The sequence below is a fragment of the Podarcis tiliguerta genome, assembly GCF_965153285.1.
Source record: "Podarcis tiliguerta genome assembly, chromosome: 5".
In the NCBI taxonomy this organism is placed as follows: Eukaryota; Metazoa; Chordata; class Lepidosauria; order Squamata; family Lacertidae; genus Podarcis; species Podarcis tiliguerta.
Window position 1 is genome coordinate 75,683,039 of NC_139538.1, and position 26,986 is coordinate 75,710,024.

The window sequence follows — 26,986 nt, forward strand, 5'->3', positions numbered from 1 at the left end:
ATTCCATTACCAAGTAATCTAAAAAATATGAAAAGATATGAGTCATGCAAGAGGCTTGGGTTTTTTCCTGATGACTACTTGAGGCAGCTGTAAGTGTTAAAATCTTGATTTTTAGATCTAGTTAGTCTTCTAGAACTGGGCTGCTCATGATTCACCCAATCTAGAACCAGTACCAGACCAATGTGGATCGCTTGCATTTGGCTTGTTGAGTTGTATGTGGCCAAAAAGGGGCAAATAAATATTGGTGATGTATACATACATAAATCAGAATATTTTGCAGACCTAGAGAAAGAGTGACCATCTTTTTTCTTCACAGCCAAGTAGAAAAAGGAAGGTGCTAGAGAAAATATTGAGTCTAGTCCTCAATTACACAGAACCCCATTTCTGCCATACATGGAACTATGGGTAGGATAAAAGAAGTCTCTCTTCCAATCATCTCTAAACAACTACAATTTTTACCTCTCATACCATAATTGGTTGAAATCTAGATAGTGACATATGCACACAGATTTAAGCTTCCACAAAGATAAGGAATCATGCACACACAGGAACGGCATACATGAGATTTCTGACAAAGTTCAGCACCAGGTAGGATTCCAAGCTACTACTAAGTTTACTGGTCCAATCAAAATATGATACGCTTGGCCAGCTGCTAGAATCATAGAATCAGGAATTTGTTTTCAGCTGGAACTTGCCAGAACTCAGTTCCGGCACCTCTCTGGTGGGCGCCATTGCCATGAAAATAGAACAAGGGTGGTGTTCGTGGTGAGTTCTGGCACCTCTTTTTCTAGAAAAATAGCACTGTATGGAATCATAGAATTGTAGAGTTGGAAGGGAGTCCGAGGGTCATCTAGTCCTGTCAGGAGCTCAGCCTACACTCGAGTAGGACCCTGGCAGAGACACATACCTGACTGGCATGTTCTCTCCCTCCTGGTCAATTGTTCAGGAGCTTCAAAAGCTTTCTTCTGCCCGAACATCACAGCGACCGATGCCAACAGACACTGGCACACTTAGGGATCTGTAGAGTTTGCGCATCATGCGTAACAGACCTCAGCAACTCAGCATTTTGGATAATCTACTTTATTTACATATAAACACACACGGAGCACTGCAACATGGCTCCTTCTTTCTCTAGCATCAGACAGCAAAGAGAAAAAGAACAAAGGACAACAGTCCCACTTCATGGAACACAGTAACACAAACATCCTTTCTCCATCACTTCCCACTCTGTGGAGTCAAAACATATACCATCATGTGAAAGACAACAATCCCATGACTGCAATCATGGAGCAGGAATTCTAACAAGTCCAAACCCCTGCAATGCAGGAATCTTTTGCCCAACATGGGGCTCAAACCCATGACACAGAGCTTAAGAGTCTCATGCTCTAGTGACTGAGCTATCCCAGGTCCATGTGCAGCCAGAAATTGTTGCAGTTGAGCATACGTTGCTGTCAATGTGCATGCATGTGCTGGCACAATGCACGCCTTTGTGCATGCCTGGGCACTGACAGCAACCGCAGCTCAGCTCGAATCTTTTCTGACCCTCTGATTCTAGCAACTGACTAAGAGGATACTGTAAGGTTGTGATGGCTACTACACTGTTGGGAGAGAGAGAGTTGTGAAGGCCAGGCAGTCTAAAAGCAAACATGTACTTTCACTTCAAGCTCAATCCCTTCACCAGAGCATCACTGAAGGTGGCTGGCAGCGATCTTTGAGTGCATTCTCCAAAATGACATCCATACAGTTTGCTCTCCTATTCATAGCACAGATAAAGGTAAAAGGTAAGGCAAAGGACCCCTGGACGGTTAAGTTCAATCAAAGGTGACTATGGGGTTGTGGTGCTCATCTCGCTTTTAGGTTGAGGGAGCTGGTGTTTGTCCACAGACAACTTTCCAGGTCATGTGGCCAGCATGACTAAACCACTTCTGGTGTGACAGAAACCAGAGCACACAGAAACACTGTTTACCTTCCCACCACAGCTGTACCTATTTATCTACTTGCACTGGCGTGTTTTCGAACTGCTAAGTTGGCAGGAGCTGGGACAGAGCAACAGGAGCTCACCTTGTCATGCGGATTTGAATCGCCAACCTTCTGATCAGAAAGCTCAAGAGGCTCAGTGGTTTAGACCACAGCGCCTCCTGTGTCCTAGCACACATAAACTAGGGAACCAACAGTAGATCATGAGCTCCTGTCCCTCAGAAATCTTACCCCAGGCCTTAAATCTCACTGACTCATGTCTACTCTCAAGCAGTGCAACATCTGGGGACACTGCCATAGGGAGATTGAGTGCCCCTGTTCCCTGTTCCCCTACCCTTCAGACCTGACAAAAAAATTATCAGTGCTATCCTCTGGTTTTCTGACCAGAGCTCCATGCATGCAGCCCTGACTGGTGCATGCACGTTCAACATGTTCAGTACAATAGGAGTGCAGCATGTGTTCAAGAGAATTTTCATACGGGGGATGAAATACATTCTGGGGCTTAGCCAAATCTAGTTTGAAACTAGGAGTGCTGGAAATCCAGTTAAATAAAACATAATCGATACTCTTCTCTGTTTCCTTCTCTAATTTAACACTGATGCTCATTTTGAAAACTGTCCAATAATGTCTCATTTTGCTAATATCTGCAATAACTGTGACTTCATTAGAAGGCATTAGACTTCGCACTGAACACGGATTGACTTGTGTGGAGGGCCATTATCAAGATTCATAGGGCAGAAAAGGAAAGCTTGACTACAATGGAAATGAAGTCAATAGCAGTTTCAAGTGCTCATATGTCATGCTATTCACTGCCTAATTGCTATGTGGAAATAGATAATTCAGAGCATAGTCCATCATGTGTTTTCTTGAGGATTTGCCAGCATATAAAATATAAAGTTCTTTTCAATCGTTTAGCATTATTTATTCTTTAATAAGAATGATAGACCTTCCTACAATTCTACTGGGTAACAGGTATGAAACATCACATGGGACTGAGATGGTACAAAAAGCTTGGATAAGAACAAGTATGCAGAAATCCTGCATCTGTTGTTACAACATATAAGGAAAGTAATTGGTAGTTTAAATAACTTGCCATGATATGTGTGTCTGTTTTGTGCTATGCAAAAACAACCACAGCAATTTAAATGCATATACAGGGCGAGTCCTTTAAAAGAGGCCCCATGGATACATGTTCCACGGGGCCTCTTTTAAAAGACTCACCCAATTTTCACATTGGTAGATAATGAAGTGCAACCTAAGTTGTGCAAAATAAACTGATTGCAGAGGAATGGAAAAGACCAGATAAAAATGCAAATTAATATCGGAACGGATTGAGGCGTGTCCATACGTCATTCTTATAAAGCTACTGAAATAGCTTTCAGTAATAGGCAGAAAACCTATTCCTTGAAACTGGGTGTGCCCCAATCACATATACCGTAAATTCAGAGAGAGAGAGAGAGAGGTTGAAGGGCAGATGAAGGGAACTGCACTCTCCCATTCCAGTTCTATACTTCTCCTCCCCTGGCCCCCACAGTTTGGACCCCAAAACTGAAAGCAGGACTTTCAGGGAGGGGAAAACAATACCTGGGAGACAATCTGTGAGGAGATAAACTGCAGAAGTGAGGAAGGAAGGTTCTGCTCTTTGGCGGCAGAGCATATGCCCACGCTGCCCAGGGCAGGTGCGCTCCCAAGGGGGGCAGGGCATGGAGGGTGCCCCCCCCCAGGCGCAGGATAGCCACTCGGGTGCATGGAGCGACACGTGTGCCCTGCAGCTGGGGGCGGAGTGAGTCGCCAATGACGGACATTCGGTGCGCCTTCTGCCCAGGACTCCCAATCCTCCCCCAGACTGTCAAAACGAAGGGGGAAGGGGGGAATGCCGCTGGCAAAGCAGCACAGCTCCCCCTTCCCCCAGCAGCTTGGGGTAGGCTTGGGAGTTGTGGGCGAGCAGCGCACCAAATATCACCCCCCTCAGTGAAAACACCTGGGGCGGTCTGCCCCCACCACACCCCCTTCCTCCACCCCTTCTGCTCTTCTCACTTGCATTCCCCCTTTCTCTCCACAACTTCCGCTTTTATACGGCCTTTTTTATAAGGCCTCAGCCCTGTATACCTGAAGGAGCGTCTCCACCCCTATCATTTAGCCTGGACACTGAGATCCAGCGCCCGGTTCCCTCCCTGCGAGAAGTGAGGTTACAGGGAACCAGACAGAGGGCCTTCTCGGTAGTGGCGCCCGCCCTGTGGAACACCCATCAGATGTCAAGGAAATAAACAGCTATCTTATTTTTAAAAGACATCTGAAGGCAGCCCTGTTTGGGGAAGTTTTTAATATTTAATGCTATATTGTTTTTAACACTCGATTGGGAGCCGCCCAGAGTGGCTGGGGAAACTCAGCCAGAGGTACTCTCCACATCGGTGTGATGACTTGGGATTCGGATTCAGATGCTGAACCTGAGGAATCCCAGCCTGCACAGGATTCCCCGCCTCCACAACCAGCTGAGCCGGTGCTGGGGCCTGAGCCTGAAGTTTCCTCACCTGTGCTGGATCCTCAGGTGCAGGCACCAGCTGAGTCTGCTCTGGCTCCTGAGGGGGTGGAGGACTCATTGCCTGCAGGTGCTCCACCCTCAGCCCCGTCAGGGGAAGAGGAGGTTGCCTCTGGGTCCGGTAACCCTCCAGCCTCTCCTGAGCTGCAGAGGCTCAGGGCAGAGAGGGGGAGGGAACTAAGTTCCTGCAGGAGGAGTGCTCGCCTCTAGGCCAGGAGAGGCGAGTCACCTGAGGATCGGGGCCGCCCTATGCCTCGGGGCAGATAAAAGCCAGTCAGCCGCAGTCCCAAGTTGCGGGAGCAATGTTGGTGGTTGTCAGTTCCTGCCTGAACCCTGCCATGCACCCAGCTTTGACTTTTATGGACTGCCTTCATATTGCTTCATCAACCATGGACTGGACTTGGACTTTGCCTCTTGATTAACCCCTGGGACCAGCATAATCATCCTTCACACACCAGGTACTAGACATTACGTCCTTTCCCCAATATGAAGATAGACGTTATGGGTGAAATAATCCTTAGTTTGAGGGTAAATATTCTGCAGATAATGCCATGTTCTACTTGGCTCTCTCTCTCTCTCCCCCCCCCCCCGCAACCCCACCACTAATAGCAGCTTCAAATAATAGACTAACTCCTTCCAACAAAACTGCCCTGATTGAATTAAGAGTTTTAAGTTAAAAACAAAAATCAAGACAGTCATATGGATTTAATCTAGCTTGGCTGTCAAGGGAAAAAGTAGAAACATAGTCTCTGTGTGGAGGGGCCAGAGTTAAGGAAGCAGGCTAGTTCATCTGGACTGAAAACCTTTGTCATTTGGGACTGTATAACAAAAAATGCATTAAGACGATATAAAATGTAAATTGAAAAACAAAAAACAAGAAAGGAAAACCTTTGTCGTTTGCTCCTGTCACCCCATGTCTATCAGAGCTCCACTGTGACATCATGTTTTTCCCTTGCCTGGCATTGTACTGCTTTCTATCTCCACTAAGAACTGCTAGACCCCAGGTCTTATCTCATCCAATTGTACTCCCCATGATCTGTCACAAACCAGCTCTCGGCTCTCAAGCATCACCCCTGCAACAGTCTCGGCCAACTGGCAATCCTGCCCAGTGGCTTAAAATTGGTTCACTCATCATCACAATCCTCATAACCAAATGCAGTTCATTAAAAGAGGAGAAACGGGCCTGCCAACACACAGGCAGACATGGGTAGAATCTACACATACACATAAAAATTAAAAAAAAAACCACTGTGAAAATGCTTACCCCCCCCAAAAAAGTTTTTAAAAATACATCGGATTTGGCATAGCTCACCGTCGCCATCTAGAGTCGCATTTGTATATTGATTTTACAACACATTTTAAATGTTTCATTTGCAGTTTTATAGCTGAGTCCCAGAGAGGCCAATATGCCCATTTCCGATGTGTACAACTTGTATTATCCTTGACCATTGGGCTGAAGGGCATTGTAGTCTGAAGGGCACCATGTTGGGAGAAGCTTTTGACTCTCCTAGAACCTCCCTGTGCCTTCTTAGACACAGTGAGAGCGAATATCTATTTTGATTATATATTTTGTTTTATATCTTGATTTTGTTCTTTGAACTGGCCTGAGACCTCCGGGTATAGGGCGGTATATAAATTCAATCAATCAATAATAAGCTTTACAGCAAATCAAAGCAATGTTAAGTATACCTGTTCTTTTATATCTGATAGGCTTCCTTGCATATATGAAACTAAACAGTGAGTTTGATGGCTTTAGGTATTCCTTTAGGATTTCAAACCAACCCAGTAAACTTACCATTCAAAAGACGGTAATGAATGTCATTAGGCTTCCCTCGGTCCCCATCAATAGCAACAACTGTTATTACCTCAGAACCCTGGAGAGAGAGAGAGAGAAAGAGGGAAAGAAAACAGGGAACACAGGGAGGTAAAACTGCTGTAAAATATAACTCCAAGCCAACCTAATGCATCAGCTCTCTCCCATGTAGACAGGCAACACAATATAAACTGAGCACTCTGCTTGCAATTAGCCTTGCCAAACACAAGCTCACCGGCATGATATGGTAAATGATTAAAGAGAGAGGAGCTAAAGGTCCTGTTCTGTATTTCTAGTTCTGCTCAGAGAATAACTTTTCTATATTTTTTTATGGTGTATTTTAGCAGAGAACGCGGCAAGACCGAGTTCAAGCAGCTGGAAACAAATCAAGGAGCTTCGATATCTCTGGTGGAAGAAGTAAGGACCAGCAACTTTTTGCTCAGTGATAGGAGGGGTTGACCACATCTCAGAGTTGCCTTGGACTCTAATGAGTGAGACACATCCTTCTGCAATTATTTGGAAAGCTTGGGGGGGAGCGAATGGCGGGGCTTTGAAAAGTGCTTTAGGAAGAAATCCTCTTCAATAGCTAAGAAAGCAATATGCTAAAAAAAGAGAAAAGAATGTTCGACTTGAAAATCCACTCCCTTTGCAAGTTTAATGGGCAACACCTGGATCTGTAAATAATAGTAAACCTGGAAAGAGCATTTTACTATGTGGAGTTTCTGACATACTAAGCAGGGAAAGAGGTGAGTTTTTCCATCATTATAATATGATAATATTTTTGGTTATAGGGCTCACAGTGGAGGTGATTAATGCTTAATTATCCCTGATTTCCTCTGTGAGCTCCATAAAAACACACACTAAAACTCGGCGTATTTAATAATTATAGGCATTTCCAGATCATTGGTTAATAGCAGCACAAAGTAAATTATTATGTTTCACAACTTTATAACACCTCTTATTGCCAAGGATTATGAAGTGCATGAAAAACACCTCCAATATTCCTCAAAATCATTCTCTCCTGCCCTCTAACTGGGCAGGCTACAACAATATGGGCAGTGAAATATGGTACCAGTGCCTACAGAAATAACTGCAGATTGTGGAGGCGGAAGCCTCCATAAACATGGTTTGAACAGCAAGTTGCAGCACCACAGAGCTAAACTATGAGCTTGCTTCAGCTCTGGAGAATTTTATATCCACTTGCACAAGCTAAACCAGGATTAACCGAACCTGATAAGCTCCTGCAGGTTGAAGTTGGATTTCTGCCGAGGTTGAAAATGCAAGTGGATGTAAGTTCAGTTTGGACATTAAGCAGGCTTGGCCTTACCATTTGGCAAAGTCAAATAGCTGGGGACAACGTGTGCGTATAATCTTGCTACAACCCTTCGTTATATCTGAGCATCATAAATTAATTCTGTAAGAACATGGCTTGTCTAAGCAATACTTCTGCTAAGCCATTTATGGTACGTGTCCCCCCCCCCCCCGCCAGTCTGCTTCAACTCTCTTTGTTCATCTCCTTTCCCCCTACCGTCTTTCCAAAAACACTTGGAAAACTTGATGCAGTTTCAATATGATCTGATTTTAATTGATTAATTCCGGAGCATCAAGCGTAATCCAAGGGTGCACATACAATCCACTGTGCGTGAAGTGGGGTGAAATGATATTTCAGCCGCCTCTTGAAGCAGGAGCTGCCCATACTCCTGTCAGGCATCAGAGGACCCAACCCCCACAGCAGGTTGCCAGGAATGGACAAGACAAGGAAAAGTCCTCACCATCTGCTTTTTATTCAATATTCACAGAGAGAGGCTTGGAAGGCAGCCTCTCAGAATAATGGCATTGCTCTGAGTGAGTCTCCACCCCCTCCATCTCTCCCACTTCCTCTTGCATCCTCGCCACAGGTGCTGAAAAGTGCCTTTTGCCTTTGAGCTCTTTGCTCTCATACTTTCAATGCTTGCCGGGTTCTGGGAGAGGGGGGTTCTGGAATGCTTTCTAAAGACACTGTGTCTGTCAGCTGTCCCCCCTCTGGTGCTTCTTCCTCCTCCTCTCCCATTATTTCCCAGCTTCCCCCCTCATCTGCCTCTGAGCTGTGACCTCCCTCAAACCCCTGATGTAATTCTGAACTATCTTCTTCTCCTCTCAAAGGGTCAGGCTGGGGAGGCAGTCTCCACCATTCCTCCTCTGCCCAGTTTCTGACAACTCCCCTGAAAAGTGACCCCTTAAGGTCCAGGGACCTTGGACATTTTGTGGGGAGCACTCACTGTCGGAAAGGAAATCAGCAATCTCCTTGCACAAGTGCACTTTGCATCCTCCCCCCTCCAGTTATTTGTTGCAGAAGCTACATCATTTTGGCAGGGTGCACAAGAAATGATTCTTGCGGTACTCACGGCCAGAGTGTCCTCATAGACATATCCATAGTAGGGAGTGCCGACAAACATCGGAGGTGTGTCCTGAACATCTTCCACATTGATTGTGACGGTGGTTGTGGCTGAGAACACCTTGTTGTTGCCACGGAGCTTGCCGCCGCCATCCTAGGATGTAAAACAGTTCCAAGATCTTAGGATCCCTTTGCATTTCACACACACAAAAATGTGCTCCACTCATTTGGAGTGAGAGACCAGGCTGAGAAGTACAGCTCTGATGAGGAATGGTGGCAGCCTCCCCCTCCCCTTGGATCCTGAAGCTACCCAGGAGCAGGAGGACAGTATAGATTTGGAACAATGGTTTGCAGAAGGGCATAGTTCTGAAGACAAAAGTTGGGATGAGCAGCAAAGTGAAGTAGAATAGGAAGAGATAGAGCTAACAGACTCTCTCTCACTGGAGACTGTCCAGCCTATCAGTCCAAGGACACGTAGAGCAGATAAGGTGGCTGCACAAAAGGCACAATGGTTGCAAGATCAGGTTGCAAGGCGCAGAAATGACGAGGGGGGAAGTGGGTGGAAACCTTAATTGGAAACACCGTCATTTCGAGAATGGCTGTGTTGGTCTTTTGCTGTGATCATTAAAGACTCTTTAAATGGTAAGCAACTCTTTTCACTTTGACCTGCTAATCTATGGCAAAAGGGTCCCCGAAGCCTGACAATTGCTCTGCTCCTGGTAGAATAGACTAACTGGACATGTTGAAAATTATGCGTACACCAGAACTGGTGGAAATAGGAAATATCTGATTTGGCACAAATAGATGGGGCTCATTCCCTGAACCATAGGAAGTTCCCCCTCATTTTCAGCTTTTCTTCTGTTAACTACTTCTGAGGAGGCCTGACCTTAAGTGTCCAAGATTCTACATCCCCAGGATTCTAAGGAGAGAGGCTTTTCCCCGGGGACCACTCCCAAGGTGACAACGGTTACTGTCACTGGACCAAGGATTTATTGCAGTGCTCCTCATGGATGCAAGCCTTTCGCTGTGTCAGCACAATATCAGTGGTATCAAATTACCAGCCAGTATCCCCCCCCCCCAATTCATCTGAATTTATCCTCTCTGCAGAATATACGATAAGCAAAGAACAAACACTTGTTGCCAACAACCCATTTGCAATATCTCAATGACTCATTTGGAATATGAACCCAGCAGTATACAAAATGCTTCTACGCATTTCTCAATTTTGCTTTATTTTTAATTGCTCTTGTTTGTTCCTCAGCCGAGGTAAATCCATCACATATGCTTTGTTTGCTTTTGTTTGCAGATTTGAGCTTCAACTGGTCAAAGGGTAGCTAAGTCGGAAAATTCCGCTCTCCTATAGGGTACCAGAGGCTGGATTTACCCAGAATCCTTAAATACAGGCCTTGACACATGAAGGTAAGACCCCACTGATCTTGGCAACATTATTTCTGAAGGAAAAATCAGAGGACTGGAGTCCCTTAGAGACTCCCTTGTGATGGTATAATCAAAGTGCAAACAGCCTCTATGGACTATGAGAGAATTGACTCCTGCTGGAGCTGCAGGCACAACATAGGCAATTAAGGAGTCAATTTGACATATGTAGCCAGGAGGAGCTTTTCAACACCCAGTGATCATCATGGCTGAGCAGGGCTTTGAACTTCAGAGATCATCTACACAAACAACCAGATTATGCCCCGAAACCTTTAGCTCATATAGTCACTATGTCCATTCCACCCTTTCTTGGGCCAGGGGAATTGGCCTGTACACTGGAATGTACAAAGCATCTGTACAAAGGAGTCACAGATCTGCACAAATCTGTTTTCAGTTAATTATTACTCTCTTCTCCCCACACACCCCAATTTTATTTCCTCCTCCTCCACACCACACAGATTGATGTCTAAAAGCTTGTAAATGGTATTCAGAAATATAATGAGATAACAGTCCATCTTGGATTGTCCAAGTTCAGAATGAAGGTGGAGGAACCTTTTGACTGAATGCTCTCTCTCATGTATAAAACTTCCTGAACCCAGAAAAGTAGGATGTCAGGGAACAGGAGTCTAACCCAGCCTTCACACTGAGATGTGTAGGGTAGGTTTATTGTTCACAAATATTTTTTAAAGTAAACAGGAGTGTATGATGAGGAAGGTTGATGTTGTAGATATGGCCTCCCAGCGGTGGTAACATTGCCACATAAAATCATAGAATTGTAGAGTTGGAAGGGACCACGAGGATCGTCTTGTCCGACCCTCTGCAATGCATGAATCTTTCGCTCAACATGGGGCTCGAATCCACAACCCTGAGATTAAAGAGTCTTGTACTCTACTGACTGAGCTATCCCAGAACAGCAAGGATAGGTAGCAGGTTTGGGCCATATAGGCAAGACTAGCAGATTGGCTTAACTGATGCACTTGAACCGTCCCAACTATGCTGCTGACTAATAATAATAATAATAATAATAATAATTTTATTTATATCCTGCCCGCCCAGGCCAAAGCCGGCCATCCCAGTACACAGCAGAAACACTACTGCCAGGAGGCCAGATCCATAGTAGTGCTCTTCCTCACCCGCTCTTATTGGACTTGAAGTTAAAAATGGGCAACCACAACAATGGATCACACCTGACTACACAACAGGATTGCAATGCAACAAAGAGACCTGCTGGTTACAACGCTTAATATTTCCAGCTTATGTGGGATAACTGAAACATATATAATGGTACTATATATGGGCTTGTGATACCATAAGTACACATTTAGTATGACATAACTTTTCAGAGATGGGAAAAAGGCAAGGTCCCTATGAGAAAAGAATGGCAAAGCAAGCTGGTGGACTATGCCAAAATAGCAAAACTTGACTGGAAAACTCAGAAACCAAGAGGACAAAAACTTTATAAAAGAACAGGAAAAAATTATAAGTTATTTAGGAGACCACTGTAAGCAGATGGAAACATTGGCAGGATTTTTATTTCGCTTGTGTAACAATTACAATGGACAAAATGGGTTGATATAAAAATTAGAATATGGAAGAATATGCAGTTGTAAATGTTCAAAATGGGACCCCGTGGAGGGGGCGGGGGGAAGTCCTGAGATTCGGAGGAATCTCTCTATATGGATATATATCTGGGTTTTGTATTTGTAAAACTAAATAAAAGTGATTTCAAAAATAAAAGAAAATAATACGACATAGGTTTTCATGGTCTATATTAGCATTAGGCTAAGTTTCAGGAATATGGTTGGTGTGTGCATTTAGAAGTGCAGTCAGAGAAAAATAAGATACAGAAAAGTACAGACAGCAATAATTATATATACGGCAGTGGTAATTTTTTTAAAAAATGTCGACGGTATAGACCAGGGGTAGGCAACCTAAGGCCTGGGGGCCAGATGTGGCCCAATCACCTTCTCAGTCTGGCCCACAGACGGTCTGGGAATCAGCTTGTATTTACATGAGTAGAATGTGTCATTTTATTTAAAATGCGTCTCTGACCACAAGTGATAACACCAAGGCTCTTGGTGTATTTTAATTCAGCACTTTTCCATTGCAGTTTCCCTTCAAATGACAAAGTTGACCTGTCTGGGCTAAATGGGCCATTGGCCTGGCTCTGTAATAAGGGAGGTCCATACATTCTCAAGATGAGAAATTGTCCACCCCTGCCCAATCGTCACCATCTCTTTCAAAGAGATATCACAGATATCTTGCACCCACAGACTCTGCAGGATACCACTCACTCTGTTATGGTAAAGCTGGATATGTTTGGCTGCCACAAACCATTTCTCCAGAACTTTGCACGGCAAGAATACGGAAAGATACTCGGGCCATGTCCTTCACTGTAAACCCCAGGAGAAATCATAGCAAGACTTCTTGAGGATTGCTTTGATAGACTGGCAGAAGTACTGTAGATCCAGTGTTGAGAAAATATTAGATGTCACAAGCTATTTCGGGCCTGTTAGATCTCACACCATTTCTATCACCTGCAAGGGTCCTTTTCTTTGCCCTTGTACAGTTTTCCCCACAGCTGGAAAAGTATGATCAGGAGAATATATAAATACCTTTGCCACCACGGTAACAAAATAAGTTCTGGATTTTTCATAGTCAAGAGTGATCCCGGTTTTGATGCGAAGGACACCACTGTGGCGATCTATAGTAAACTTATTTGTATGGATGTTCTAGAAGAAAAGAAAAGAAATGTAAGATTGTGTGTGTCTTTAATGCATAGGTTGATATCCTCCTGCTGTCAGAAACCAACTTTATACTATTTGCTCTGAAAGAACAAGACCTACGGCAACACAGGGAACAAGCGGCTGCCCGCGAAAAGAACGAGCACTCTGCACAATGTGAATTTCCTTGAGACAAATGGAGTTTTAATCTCCAGTAGGTCAACTGACTGAAGCGAACTGGAGCAAGCACAGAATCCATCCCCTCTGACAGTAGCATGGCCAATTGCCCATTGCCAAGAAAGGAGATTTGCGTTACCAAAGAGGACACCAATTGGCATGCGGTAAATTTTATGTAGAGGCACAAATTCAGAAATAATTGATATAGTTTAAGTAGAAGTGCATGCTTCCCATGATACTGGGGAAGGCACCGTGTGACTCGGGTCACTCGTTCAGTCTGCTGACCCACAGCTGCCAATTGCTCCTCAAAGCTCTCCCTTTCTATGACCTGACAGCCCTCAAAATAGAGGACCGTTCTCTTTAAAGTAGGGCATAAGGCCACCCTAATTGTCAGGGGTCTTTTTCTGAGTGAGGAGACTCTACTCACTTTATGCTCTGCAACCGCCAAGGCTTCTGTGCTCACCCCATTGTGAGCACCCATTTATTTGCATTGTCCAAAGAAGGGGGAAGTACAACAGGGAGTTACGTTGATGTAAGGTAAAAAGTAAAGGACCCCTGGACGGTTAAGTCCAGTCAAAGGCGACTATGGGGTTGCAGCGCTCATCTCGCTTTCAGGCAAGGGAGCCGGTGTTCATCCATGGACAGTTTTCCAGGTCATGTGGCCAGCAGGACTAAACTGCTTCTGGCACAACGGAACACTGACGGAAACCAGAGCGCACAGAAACGCCATTTACCTTCCTGCCACAACATTACACCAACCTATAACATACTTCCTTTTGAAATCCTTGTCATCTCTACAAGTGCCAATATAGAAACACAGAGGAGGGGCTGGTGATACGACCTGACAAAAGGATTCAAGAGGCAGAGGGCACATAGTATAGGACCAGCTCTCAGCATTTATGAATGTTGTGACAGGCTCAGCAATATTCTCAGACTTCCCGTAATTCTTATTCCTGAACTCAAACCATTTATTGTAAAGGACAATTGAGTTGTATCCAGGATAGCGCTATGTGAATGTTCTCTCTGCACAAAGATTTCTGCTTGCACAGCAAAATGTTCACTCCCTCTCCTCCCCTGTGCATCCTAAATCTGTTCCAAGGGTTCTTCCAACCCTCTGGAGCAAATGTGAGGAGTGGGAGGAGTGGGAGTAAAGTCCTGGTACATAAACAAGAAAAAAAATTGCACAGATGGGACACAGTAGCTCAGGCACCCCAAACTCGGCCCTCCAGCTGTTTTGGGACTACAGCTCCCATCATCCCTAGCTGACAGGACCAGTGGTCAGGGATGATGGGAATTGTAGTTCCAAAACAGCTGGGGGGCTGAGTTTGGGGATTCCTGAATTAGCTGCATACAGCCCTGTAGTCTGCCATCTTAACAGTAACAGCATCATCAAAACACAGGGTGGGTGTGGTTTTTTCTTCCTTTCCTGCCTCTGAGCACATCCCACAATTTTTAGCAGTATAGCAATTCTTATACAGTTACATGTGCTTTACCAGAATATGTATAGAGTTTCATTTCAGGTTAAAGGACAGCTAGAAGCACTCCTTCTGACAGCTTAGCAGTAAGGAGATTTGATTGTGTTACTTGTGAAAGCAATTATACCCCACTTTTCGGCGCTCAGAGTGTTTTGCGGTAAAAAAATAAAATGAAATACAATACAGCCGAAAGCTATTAAATGGAACCCAAACATAAACAGCATGGTGGAAACAAACAAAAAAAATCAATCAAAGTTTAAAACCATGTGAAAGAAAAGGGGCTTCAGAACTTTGCTTAAAAGTTCAAAAGGGAGGCTCACCACCATAGTACTGTGTGCTTTCTGAAGGGTGCAAATCTGCGAGAAGACCGTAATATTTGCCCCTTTATCATCTGGAACACTAGGGCAGGGGTTGCTCAAAAAAGGAGAAAGAAAAATGCTAAGGTCTCTTTTCAGTAAAGAAGAATGATTGCCTTTCTGTCTCCCTTGGCTGTGTACAATGCTCAGCTTATGGTTTCTCTCTTTTCAGTATTTTTCTCCTGTTAAGAAGATTAGATTTAATCCGACTTAAATATTTGTGCTTTCAGAAGCAGCTACTTGATTAGTGAGCTCTCCAGTGTCTGAGGAAAGACCAAAATGAATAGGTTTACATGGATTCTTTTACATCTAGTTGGGTGGGAATCAAAATTACTCAGCTGTGAGATTTTTATATTGCAAGCTCTATTAGTTCAGGTAGACAGTGTCTTTTTTTGCACTGAAGTTTTGTCTTTGAAAGGGGGAAAAAATCCATGAGAAGAACCGGAACTGTTTCCATTGAGATATTGCTCCCTCCTAGATGGGTCATTCGCTGATACACAATTGCAGCCAAATAAATTAGGACTTGGGTATACAGTAGCTAGCTGGCAACTGATCCACTTGTGGCAAAGTATCATTAAAAGGTAAAGGGACCCCTGACAGTTAAGTCCAGTCGCGAACGACTCTGGGGTTGTGGCGCTCATACTGCACTCAAAAAACCCATATGTGTGAACAGTACCAAAAAATAAAATAAAAGAAAAATTAGGGAGAAAGAAATACAAGTAAAAAGTCATATTTCAAATGGAGAAATCTCTAAGAATTGCTCTCTCCCTTTCCAGGATATGTCTGTCTTCTGCAATGTGTATGGCTTTTTGCACTGTAGAGAGGGGAAATGAGAAGGTCACGAAACCATACTTTTGCCTGCAGCTCAATACACAAAACAACCTTTCCTAACTCATCGTCTCAAGTAACCCTGGGAGGTAGATAAGTGATGCTTTCAGTTTATGAATTGGAAACTGAGGCAGACAGCTGCAGCGATCACAGAGCCTAGGACTCGCTGATCAGAAGGTCGGTGGTTCGGATCCCCGTGGTGGGGTGAGCTCCTGTTGCTCGGTTCCTGCTCCTGCCAATCTAGCAGTTCGAAAGCACATCAAAGTGCAAATAGATAAATAGGTACCACTCCAGCGGGAAGGTAAACGGCGTTTCCATGCGCTGCTCTGGTTCGCCAGAAGCAGCTTAGTCATGCTTGCCACATGACCCGGAAGCTGTATGCCGGCTCCCTCGGCCAATAAAGCGAGATGCCTCTATTATTTGATGTAAGTCGTAGGAACCCCCGCTGCCGGCGTTGACCCTGATGTCATTTCTGGTAGGCAGCCTGGAAATAAATGCTTACCCAATGCCTATGCCAAACCACTTCATCTGAAGTCAATAAAGTTGTGGCCTGATTTGATCCCATTCAACTGTGTGGTCTCCTTTATTGGTAGCTCACCTGGGCAGAGGGGGCACAGCCTGGCCCTGCAAGTATCATTTCAGAATATTTTTATCTCATGCTGTACCAAGCTGAGCTCATAGATGGGGAACCTGTGACCCTCTAGAAGTTGTTGGCCTGCAACTCCCATCATCCTTGACTGGAGGATGGCGGCTGAGGTTGATGGGAGTTGCAGTCCAACAATATCTGGAATGGCAAAGGTCTTCATTCCTGCATTATATCATTATGGAAGTTCTAATGTTCTTAGTATTAACTTAATAGTCAGAAGGTAGTCAAGCAAACACACACCATGAGATGGATTTTACCATATTTTTCGCTCCATAAGATGCACCTGACCATAAGACGCACCTAGTTTTTAGAGGGGGAAAGCAAGAAAAAAATATATTCTGCACAGAGCATGTAAGCAGCTCTTGCTTTTCTTGCTTTAAACCCTTCCGTTGCTCCTCCCCGCTTCACTGAGAAGCCAGCAGAGCAAACTGCACGGCTCTCACTGAAGCCAGCAGAGCAAGAGCAAGAGCGATAGCTGCACAGCGCCTCTTGTTCTGCTGGCTTCCCAGCAAAGTGGGAGGAACGATGAAAGGGAGCCCTTACAAGGGAGCGCTGAGCAGAGCCTGGCAGCGGCTCTTGCTGGCTTTTCTGGGAGGTGTGGGAAGGGACAGAGGGCAGCCTGTCAGTCCCTTCTCCCTCCTCGCGGAAAAGCCCCCAAGAGCCGCACACACGCTAGGTGCGGCTCTTTAAAGGGAGCACTGAGCAGAGCCTCCCACCTGCTTTCACTCCTTAAGACGCACACACATTTCCCCTTACTTTTCAAGAGGGGAAAAGTGCTTCTTATGGAGCGAAAAATATGGTAAGTGGCTCCCAGTGCTTCCAGTCCACTCTTTGTCTTATTCCTGGGGTGCCTAGACACCTAAGTCAATATTTACCTGCAGAAAGTAGGTTATGCTCCCCCCTGAACCGGTGTCTCTGTCTATGGCTTCAATTTTCAAGATGCTGCTGCCTGAAGGTGTGTTCTGTGAATCCAAACAGAGAACATAATCAGAGATGGGCATAAAAAATTAGGGGGTACAGTGGTGCCTCGCAAGACGAAAAGAATCCGTTCCGCGAGTCTCTTCGTCTTGCGGTTTTTTCGTCTTGCGAAGCAACCCTATTAGCGGATTAGCGGATTAGCGCTATTAGCGGTTTAGTGGCTATTAGCGGCCATTAAAGGCTTAAGGGATTAGCGGATTAGCTGCTAAAAGGCTATTAGCAGCTTAGTGCCTTAGAAAAAGGGGGTGGGGAGCGAAAAAAAATCGCAGCAACTCGCAAGACATTTTTGTCTTGCGAAGCAAGCCCATAGGGAAATTCGTCCTGCGAAGCACATTGAAAAATAGAAAACCCTTTCGTCTAGCGGGTTTTCCGTCTTGCGAGGCATTCGTCTTGCGGGGCACCCCTGTATTAGTAAAATATAAATATACTATGATGGGAAGGTAATGTGTTAGGAAAGCAAAAAGAGAGAGTGAGAACAATGAGATATTGTATTGGGAAGAAGGGGAAAGAGAATCAAGTTCATTCCTTCCCCATCCATCCCAAAATCACAGCAGCAACAAGGAGAGACACAGAGCAATGAAGAATATGTCCATGTCAGCTGTTTTTACTCTCCACTGAGCACTGAAGTGTACACTCTGAAGCTTGGGGAAAGTCTCCGGAAAGGCAGGGTAAAAACTGACATAACATTTGACAGATGAAACCTCTATAGAGCAGTGGGAATAGTTTTAGATACGCTCTCAAAATGATCAATACAAACTTACTTTTTTGAGCTCTTATAAAATGATTTGGGCAGTTTCCTGGGGATGCTGGTTGTGGGCAGCTGTAACTGATTGGCTAGTGCCCAGGAAATCACCAAATGCTGCCTCCCAGTCCCCAAGGCAGTTTGTAGTAGTTGTTATTACTTTTTTTACCTTACTTTAAAAATGAAATAAAATAATGACACCTTTTCTTTCCAGACAAGGGATAACAACATTATCATCAAATTGCAAAGCTCATCAGAAACCTTCATTTGAAGTGGAATTGCATATGTCAACACTGCTTGAATCTTACCACAAAAGCAGCCAGTGCACAACTTACAGCCATGCTCATCATGGGGTAGCCGAACCCAATTTCCTCTCTATTTACATTTGCTAAAAAGACCGAGTTAAGTTTCACCAACCTCCAGGACTTGGGCTATGTATGGTGTGTTGGTAAATTCTGGGCTCTCGTCATTGGCATCTGTTACAAGGATCCTGACTTTCTCAGCCACCTAAAGTTGAACATGATGCAATTTTAGACAGGAAAGTGGATTTATACCAAGGAGTGATCATATGCATACGTGGCTGCATCTTAGCCCTAATGACAACCATTTTAAGAACTGCTAGGATCAGAACAAGAGTTCCTCAAGGGTGGCAGGTTTGATCCCCGTATGGGACAGTTGCATATTCCTGCACTGCAGGGGGTTGGATTAGGCCAGTGGTCCCCAACCTTTTTTTGGCCATGCCCCACCTCCTAAGCCTCTCTAAAATCCTGACACCCCCCCCCATGACATACAATTCTTATTATTAAAAAAATGAACTCCTGTCCACATGGAGGAAGCCTAAAAGACCATTAACTTGGTCTAAGCAAGCTTCCAAAGAACATGGCATCCATGAAAGAGAAAAATAAAAGAACGAAAGGACAGTTGAAGTACAGTGGCACCTCAGGTTACATACGCTTCAGGTTACATATGCTTCAGGTTACAGACTCCGCTAACCCAGAAATTTTACCTCGGGTTAAGAACTTTGCTTTAGGATGAGAACAGAAATCATGCTACAGTGGCGCGGTGGCAGCAGGAAGCTCCATTCGCTTAAGTGGTGCTTCAGGTTAAGAACTGTTTCAGGTTAAGAACGGACCTCCGGAACGAATTAAGTTCTTAACCCGAGGTACCACTGTACAGAGGAAGAAATCACTAAGAATTTTTTTTTAAAGTGTGTGTTGCAATATATATTTATGTAGTAGTAGTAGTAGAAGAAGAAGAAGAAGAAGAAGAAGAAGAAGAAGAAGAAGGAGGAGGAGGAGGAGGAGGAGGAGGAGGAGGAGTTTGGATTTGATATCACTACCCGAAGGAGTCTCAAAGCAGCTAACAATCTCCTTTCCCTCCCCCCCCCCACAACAAACACTCTGTGAGGTGAGTGGGGCTGAGAGACTTCAGAGAAGTCTGATTAGTCCAAGGTCACCCAGCAGCTGCATGTGGAGGAGCGGAGATGCGAACCCGGTTCCCCAGATTATGAGTCTACCACTCTTAACCACTACACCACACTGGCTCCCTGTATACGAGGCCCCTAGAACCATAGGAAATGCAAAAAGGTCACTGTTAATAACTCATTCTCAAATTGCCTCCCTGAAAAATCAAATTGCCCCCCTGTGGGGCGTGTGCCCCACGTTGGGAACCATGGGACTAGACAATCCTCGAGGTCCCTTGCAACTCTACAATTTTATGACTCTTCGATTCTATCCGTTTCATTGAGCGACCCACACTTCTAGCCTTTGGGGGGGGGGTGTATCTCTATCCTCTTTCTTCCAACAATTCACAGGCCAGGTTTCAAAGCTCCACATGTGGGAGGGCTTCCCTCCAATGTGAGGAAGTTAAACATTCACCCACTTCCCCATGCAGTGCAGATGAACATTTTGCCTTTTTTTTGTTCACTAGATGCTATTCCCACTAAGAAAACCTTAATATGGAAATCATGTGTTTATCTGTGTCTACTCGTGAGTCAGATGCACATGTGCCGACCCACTCTTGGAGTCTTGGTGAAGCCCATGTCTGAGTGAGTGATTAGTTAGAAGGATCTGGTTGGGGCAGATATGGAGGGTGGCTAAGAGCCCGGGGATTCCCCCAATATAATAGATTTTTTTAAAAAAATGTTTATTTGGTTTTCAGATCAAAGTTTTACAATCACATATCCAATATACAACATAAAAACAAGATTCTGAAGAATCTGCTGGACTTCCTTCCTCCCCTTTCTGTGTCGTATTGTTAATCATTTCCTCCTGCATCTTTTATGATAATCCAAATCTTTTACATCTCCATTATGTCCAAAATTCACCATTAAACTACAAGTATTATTCCAGTCCTACTAATGGTGGGTGGGTTATAATTTATCTTAAAGACCATTGTAAACACTTATATCAGATAAACCAAAAAACCTAGAGGTGATTCCTCACATCCCACAATCTATCCCTTGGAAATATCCAAGCGGTTGATTTGGCACTTAGGAGAATGGCAACTGTTTCCTTTTCCATTATCTGATACAGAATCGAGCATGAATAGGCAACGGTGAGGAAAACCCCTTTTCTCTTGAAATACTTAGAATCATAGAATCATAGAATCATAGAGTTGGAAGAGACCACAAGGGCCATCGAGTCCAACCCCCTGCCAAGCAGGAAACACCATCAGAGCACTCCTGACATATGGTTGTCAAGCCTCTGCTTAAAGACCTCCAAAGAAGGAGACTCCACCACACTCCTTGGCAGCAAATTCCACTGTCGAACAGCTCTTACTGTCAGGAAGTTCTTCCTAATGTTTAGGTGGAATCTTCTTTCTTGTAGTTTGGATCCATTGCTCCGTGTCCGCTTCTCTGGAGCAGCAGAAAACAATCTTTCTCCCTCCTCTATGTGACATCCTTTTATATATTTGAACATGGCTATCATATCACCCCTTAACCTCCTCTTCTCCAGGCTAAACATGCCTAGCTCCCTTAGCTGTTCCTCATAAGACATCGTTTCCAGGCCTTTGACCATTTTGGTTGCCCTCCTCTGGACACGTTCCAGTTTGTCAGTGTCCTTCTTGAACTGTGGTGCCCAGAATTGGACACAGCACTCCAGGTGAGGTCTGACCAGAGCAGAATACAGTGGCACTATTACTTCCCTTGATCTAGATGCTATACTCCTATTGATGCAGCCCAGAATTGCATTGGCTTTTTTAGCTGCCGCGTCACACTGTTGGCTCATGTCAAGTTTGTGGTCAACCAAGACTTACCGTACTTAAGCCATCTGAGATGCTGACGACAACTTCAACCTCATCTTCTCTCTTAAAATAGAAAATAGAAGAATTGTTGTCCACAGGGTTGATGGGATCTAAGACTCATATTTTTAGAAGTGTAAAAATACAGCATTTATCAAATGTTTTCTTACTTTCTACGTAGTATCGTTTTAGCTGGCTAAATAAGTAACACATAACTCTGTCTGAAGAACGGAGTTAGGAGACCATTAACAGCAGAAACCTAGGGATGTCTGCTTAAATCTATGATCTATTGAGTTCAATGGGGCTTACTCCCAAGTAACTGTGGGCAAGTTCATGTGCACACTTATTGTGGAGTAAGCCCAACTGAATTCAGGAATTAATTCTGAGTAAATATCCACATTGACTATAACTGTTTGTAGAGTAACCTTTCGAATATATGGAGTTTGTCTTCAATTGTGGACTTCTTGGAAACATCCCTTTGGTGGACATAATTATGGTTACTAACATTTTATTTTAGCATGTTTATTTATGTAAAACATTATACCGCAACTATTCTTTACAAATATTAGGAAGTCACCCAAATCACCCACATTTTCAAATTCCATGTTTTATAAGCTGAAAATGAGGCTAAAAAAGTATCGTTATTTCTGCCATTTGCTTCATCCTGATTATACTCATTTTGTCCCCCACATTAATGGATGGTATAACCAGTTGTCCTATGACTGATAGATATGGCCCTAAATTTTCACTGGAGGCAATAAACCTGTGTCTGGACTGAACCATTTTAGACCACAGGTAGACAATCATATGGTTGAATATTCCTCCCTAAAAGAAAACAAAATCTTTGCACAGAGTAAAGAGCATGTCAGGGAGATGGGCTTAAACTTAAACTTCTCCCTAGTTTCCTTTGTGTGATTTTTTTTTTATAAAGATGAATTTGATTATGTGAATGCCCCCCCCCATGACATTTTAAGTGAACAGCCCAGGTAGGGGGTTATCAGCTCAGTGGGAACTAAGCTACAAACAGCTGACACAAACAACCATCTTAATTTGATCCTGACACCACAAATAGATTCCGCTTTATTGCACTGTACCTCACGGTCCAGCTCTTCAATCAGTGTAACATTTCCATAGTTTTCATCAATAGCAAAGTACTTTCTTGACCCAGATTCAAAGGTCATGCCATAGGTTACCGGATCCCCTTCGGGATCTGTTCCATTTAACGTGTACACGTGTGTACCTGAAAGAGAGAGATTAGGACACCTTGTAGAAAAATTTGCTTTTGGGGGGTGTCGTGAAGAGCCACTGCAAATGTTGTTATACAGCAGAACCTTGGTTGTCGAACATAATCTGTTCCGGAAGACCGTTCGACTTCCAAAACTTTAGACAACTGAGGTGCAATTGCTGGTCGGCAAAATCCAATGTAAAAATGGAGAAACACTCCTTGGAAGCTGTTTGACTTCTGAGGCGCGTTCGAAAATGGAAGTATTCACTTCCGGGTTGTCGGTGTTCAAAAGCTGAAACATTCGACTTCCGTAGCGTTCGACAACTGAAGTTCCACTGGAATAACATTTGTGTGTGTGAAAAAAATTGAAGTACATTGCTGACTTTAAGAAAAAACCTAGGTCATTCTTTTTCTCACTTGAGATTGAAACTAGTTTGGAGGGAAAGGCATCAAAACACAGTATTTCATAAGCAGTGAGAGGCAGTGTCCTAGCTTGGGGCGGTTGCCCTGAGTGCAAAATTGTCAGGGGTGCAAAATTTCAATACTTTACCTTTGGCATGTTAAAGGAGTTCTCGCGTTTTTCTTTTGTTTTGTTGTTTTGCAAGCAAACAAGCAGCAAAAGCCCTGCTCTTCTGTGCCTCCCTCCCCCAAGCTGATATCAACTGATGTTTCACTGGTTGTGCGAATGCCAGGATGTTAATAGGATGTTAAAATGGGAAGGTTTTACGGCTTCTCCTCCAGATCAGGCTTGGTGTCTGGCTGATAATTTTTACACCTTTCTCAACACAAGCTCTCCATATCATTAGCACCCGGGGAACACTTCTCAGCGCAGAATTAACACCAATTAAAAAAAAAAATCTATATTTGGCATTTCTGCCTCCTCTTGCTGAAAAGAAAAGTGAATTTAAAATTAGTCTTATCTTTGTGGGCGCCAGCAAATGGAAACAGAAGCATACACAGCAGTCTTCATTTCTTGGGGAAGGAGGAAACAAAAGCCTTTTCCTAGGTCCATTATGATTTGTGAGCTGAAACTGAATCTTGGCTTTAATCTACCTACCTAGTCAATATATCAGGTGTACAGTGAGGAGCAGTAAAACCAGTGATATTTTTCTAGAAAAAGTGATGCTGGAATTCACCATCATCACCTCCCTGGTTCTCTTACAATGGCAATGACGACCACTTGAGAGGAACTGAATTCTGGTGAGTTCCAGCTGAAAAAAAAGCCTTGAATAAAACTCTGGAGGAAATGCCCATGAAAAAGGTAAAACTCTGGACAGGTGAGAAGGGAAAACAGGAATGGGAAAGTTAAAAAAAAAAAAAGGAAACAGGAAAAGGACCCCTGGATGGTTAAGTCCAGTCAAAAGTGGTTATGGAGTTGTGGCGCTCATCTAGCTGGGTTTCCCCAGCCACTCCAGACATAGTTTGGAGTAGGTCCAAGTAATGCCCACAAAAAGCATGGGGCAAAGTGGGAGAGGAATTTGGGGGTGCAAAGGGTCTACAAGACCCCAGTGTATCTTTTTCATTTCTTCTGTGGCACGTCACAGCCAGGGTGATCCACTTCACTGCTCCCTCCTCCATCATTTTGTTTTCTCTCTCTCTCCACATGATCCTGCCCAATCGAGAATCGCGTAGTGAGCGAGAGGATTTCGCATGTAGCCAATCGGAATTGGCCACCTACCGTTATTACTGGGAGTGAGCGTTGCACTCACGGTGGTGGGAGGAGGGATGGATAATCCTCGTGTTGTCCTGACAGACCAGATGACTCGCTCTTCCTAGCTTCTTACCCTTTGCCGGAATGTGACACAGTGCAGGAAGAAAAGGAATTTGCCGGGATGTCTGGAAAGTGCAGGGATGTGCACAAGAAAGGAACATTTTGGAGGGCGGGCAGGTGGATAGAGGCTTAGATGGTGGCATTCAACTGCTAAGGAGTGCTCAAGCCTGGGAAGGGAAAGCTGGTGATGGATGCCAGCCATGGTTTTGGTGAAGGAATTTGGATAGGCAAAATATGGAAGGCTGGCATGTTTGGACTGATTTATGAGAGAATGATTAAAAGAAATTAAACTCTGGTCCCCTAACTGGCAAATTTCTGGTTAAAGAAAGTCAGGCATCTGCTAGAAGTGGAGTTTTGTGTTTGAACCATTCGAGTGTAATGTTTCTGTCCTACAACAAATCCCTTGTGCGTTAATTGTGTGAAAAATACCAGATAGATAACTCATTCTAGCAAGGAAGTTCTAGAAACAAGCTTAAGCGTGCAGGGCCAATGGAAATTCATGTTTACTAACACTTGCATCGCAGTGCTCACCCAGGCCCCATTGAATTGGCTGAGTGTCGCCATTTGTTGTGCAAAATTACAGCCAAAATAGCGTACACACATGCATTTGAAGGCACATGAATGCTACTTACACAAATGGCCCATTTAACTCATTTCATTTATAGGTAAGTCTTCAAGTTTAACGACAAGAAGAGTTTTTAGGTGGACACAACCTGCACAAATACGACTGAGTCTCTTTTCTTAGTTTTTAACAAATGAAAAAGAAACCAGCAAATTAATATTGTTATTTTGAAAAAGGAGTGGGCTATATCGTAAGACTGACCGACAGCTGTGTCCTCCGCAAGGCTGAGAAGTGCCATGTTCCCGTTAGTGCTGCTAGCTCCATTGTCGAAGAAATAGGGAGCGTAATTCGCCTGAGCTGCAGGTCGGAAAGAAAACAGAACCCAAAACAAAAGCATTCTTTAGATCACAAACAGATGAATTTGCTACCCCGCCTGCCTCTGAGTACAAAGCAAAGATCAACCCTCAAGGGAATAATCTGAGTTCACAATATATCCAATTATGCTAATAGATCACATCTACATTTTAGAAAGTTTATGGCCGTATTTAAGGGATCCTGTACTATCTGGTTAATAATACAAATGGCTATGAATCAGTTAACATATTACAGATGTACCCGTATATATAACACACAGAAAATGAATTAATCAGGATCCCACCAGACAGGCTGAAGTTTTCTGCTTATTGAATGAGCCTTCATTAAATGCTCACTAACTGCAAAACGAGCATCTTTGACCTCCAGGCAATCCCTAAGCAATCTATTGGAGATTCTAAAACATTTTGATTTTCAGGGATGCCTATCAAGAAGCCATAATGAAATAATTACTTACTTGCTGCAAGAGAACAGCAAAGTTCAAAGAAAAAAAAAAGTAAAAATGAAATGAAATTAGTTATCATTCTAATCACAGATCAAGAATCAATAACAGCCCACTTGGAGCTACAGGTAATACAATCGGGGGGGGGGGAGGGGTAAGGAGGAGGGGGGACAGCCAGCAAGCAGTATTTATTTACACAGTTATCAAGAAACAGTTGCAAGGCCACATTATGAAGGATTACTAACAAAGCTTAGGCGTACGTTGCTGTCCTATAGTTTCTTAAGAGGTTTTTTGTACTTACCCAGGCAGACATGTATCAAATTGAGGAACAAAGATGGGGGCAGCTGCCATAGATGCTTCATCCCCCCCTAAAGCAAGGGTCAGTATCTTCTGAGTTTGGGGGCAGGTGGGTGGAAATATGGCCCCAAAGACCCGGCACTAAGCTGTCCTTCAGCCCCGTGCAGCGGGGAGAGGCAGGAGCAGATGTTAAGATGTTAAGTGGATGACGCGTCTTAATTTCCGAGGAATTTAAAGGCGCTCCTTCCTTCCACCTAATTAGACCAATTACTTTGCAAGGAGCTCTGGGACTCATTTCTCTGCGAGAGAGTTTGGAGGAACCAACATCACTCTCTGCTGGGGCTGTTATTGTCGTGCGCTGCACTCACACCGCCCAATAAAACATTTTCCAAATCTGGAAAAGACAAGGTAAAACCAGGGTTTGAAATATCCCTCTCCTCCTTTTTTTCTAACCTCGCTTTTCTTTTTCCCAGAAATGGAAGGAAGGACAATTTTTACCTCCCTCGAAAGGCTGGTGGAACAAATTCTCAAAAGTAAATCAACTTTGACTTACTGAGTGAGCAGCAACATGTAGCATTCTTATAACCTGGAAATCTTTGCCTGAAAGATGGATGTAAATGTAACGAAGAGAAGTGCTCGTTAATCTAGATAATTATTTTACTACATTTTCAAGACTGACATTGTATTAGGTTTCTAATACTGTACTTGATTGATAAGTCCACCAATTTGATAACTAATATAGATAACATTTAAAAACAACAGGGCTTTTGTTTCTCATTCCACTTTATATTTGATAGAAAGAAAACTGTGGTGTTTTTTAAAATATCATTTTGAAGATTTGTGCATCACAGGGGGGTGGATTAGATGATCCTTGTGGTCCCTGCCAACCCTGCAATTCTAGGGTTCCATGAAGCACTTATTAACATAATGTAATTCATTAAATCAAGGGCTAAACTAAAGCACTTGTCACCCAAATTTGTACCTCTAGCTTGAAAAAAAGTGCTTCATAAAT

The 26,986-nt window shown here is 43.8% G+C and overlaps 1 protein-coding gene across 2 annotated transcripts in view; it reads right to left on the reverse strand.

Moving 5' to 3' along the window:
• The window catches only part of CDHR1 (cadherin related family member 1), a 60,685-nt gene extending 34,407 nt beyond the window's left edge, over positions 1 to 26,278 (reverse strand). For both annotated transcript variants that reach the window (XM_083439980.1, XM_083439981.1), the window contains exons 1-9: positions 25,979 to 26,278; positions 25,125 to 25,220; positions 22,400 to 22,545; positions 21,321 to 21,371; positions 18,480 to 18,569; positions 17,218 to 17,304; positions 12,753 to 12,869; positions 8,714 to 8,857; positions 6,312 to 6,390 (exon numbers count right to left, since the gene is read on the reverse strand). In XM_083439980.1, coding sequence (XP_083296106.1) covers positions 6,312 to 6,390; positions 8,714 to 8,857; positions 12,753 to 12,869; positions 17,218 to 17,304; positions 18,480 to 18,569; positions 21,321 to 21,371; positions 22,400 to 22,545; positions 25,125 to 25,220; positions 25,979 to 26,039 — 871 coding nt within the window. In that variant the 5' untranslated portion in view covers positions 26,040 to 26,278. The remainder of the gene's footprint in view (positions 1 to 6,311; positions 6,391 to 8,713; positions 8,858 to 12,752; positions 12,870 to 17,217; positions 17,305 to 18,479; positions 18,570 to 21,320; positions 21,372 to 22,399; positions 22,546 to 25,124; positions 25,221 to 25,978) is intronic.
• Positions 26,279 to 26,986: the final 708 nt, after the last annotated feature.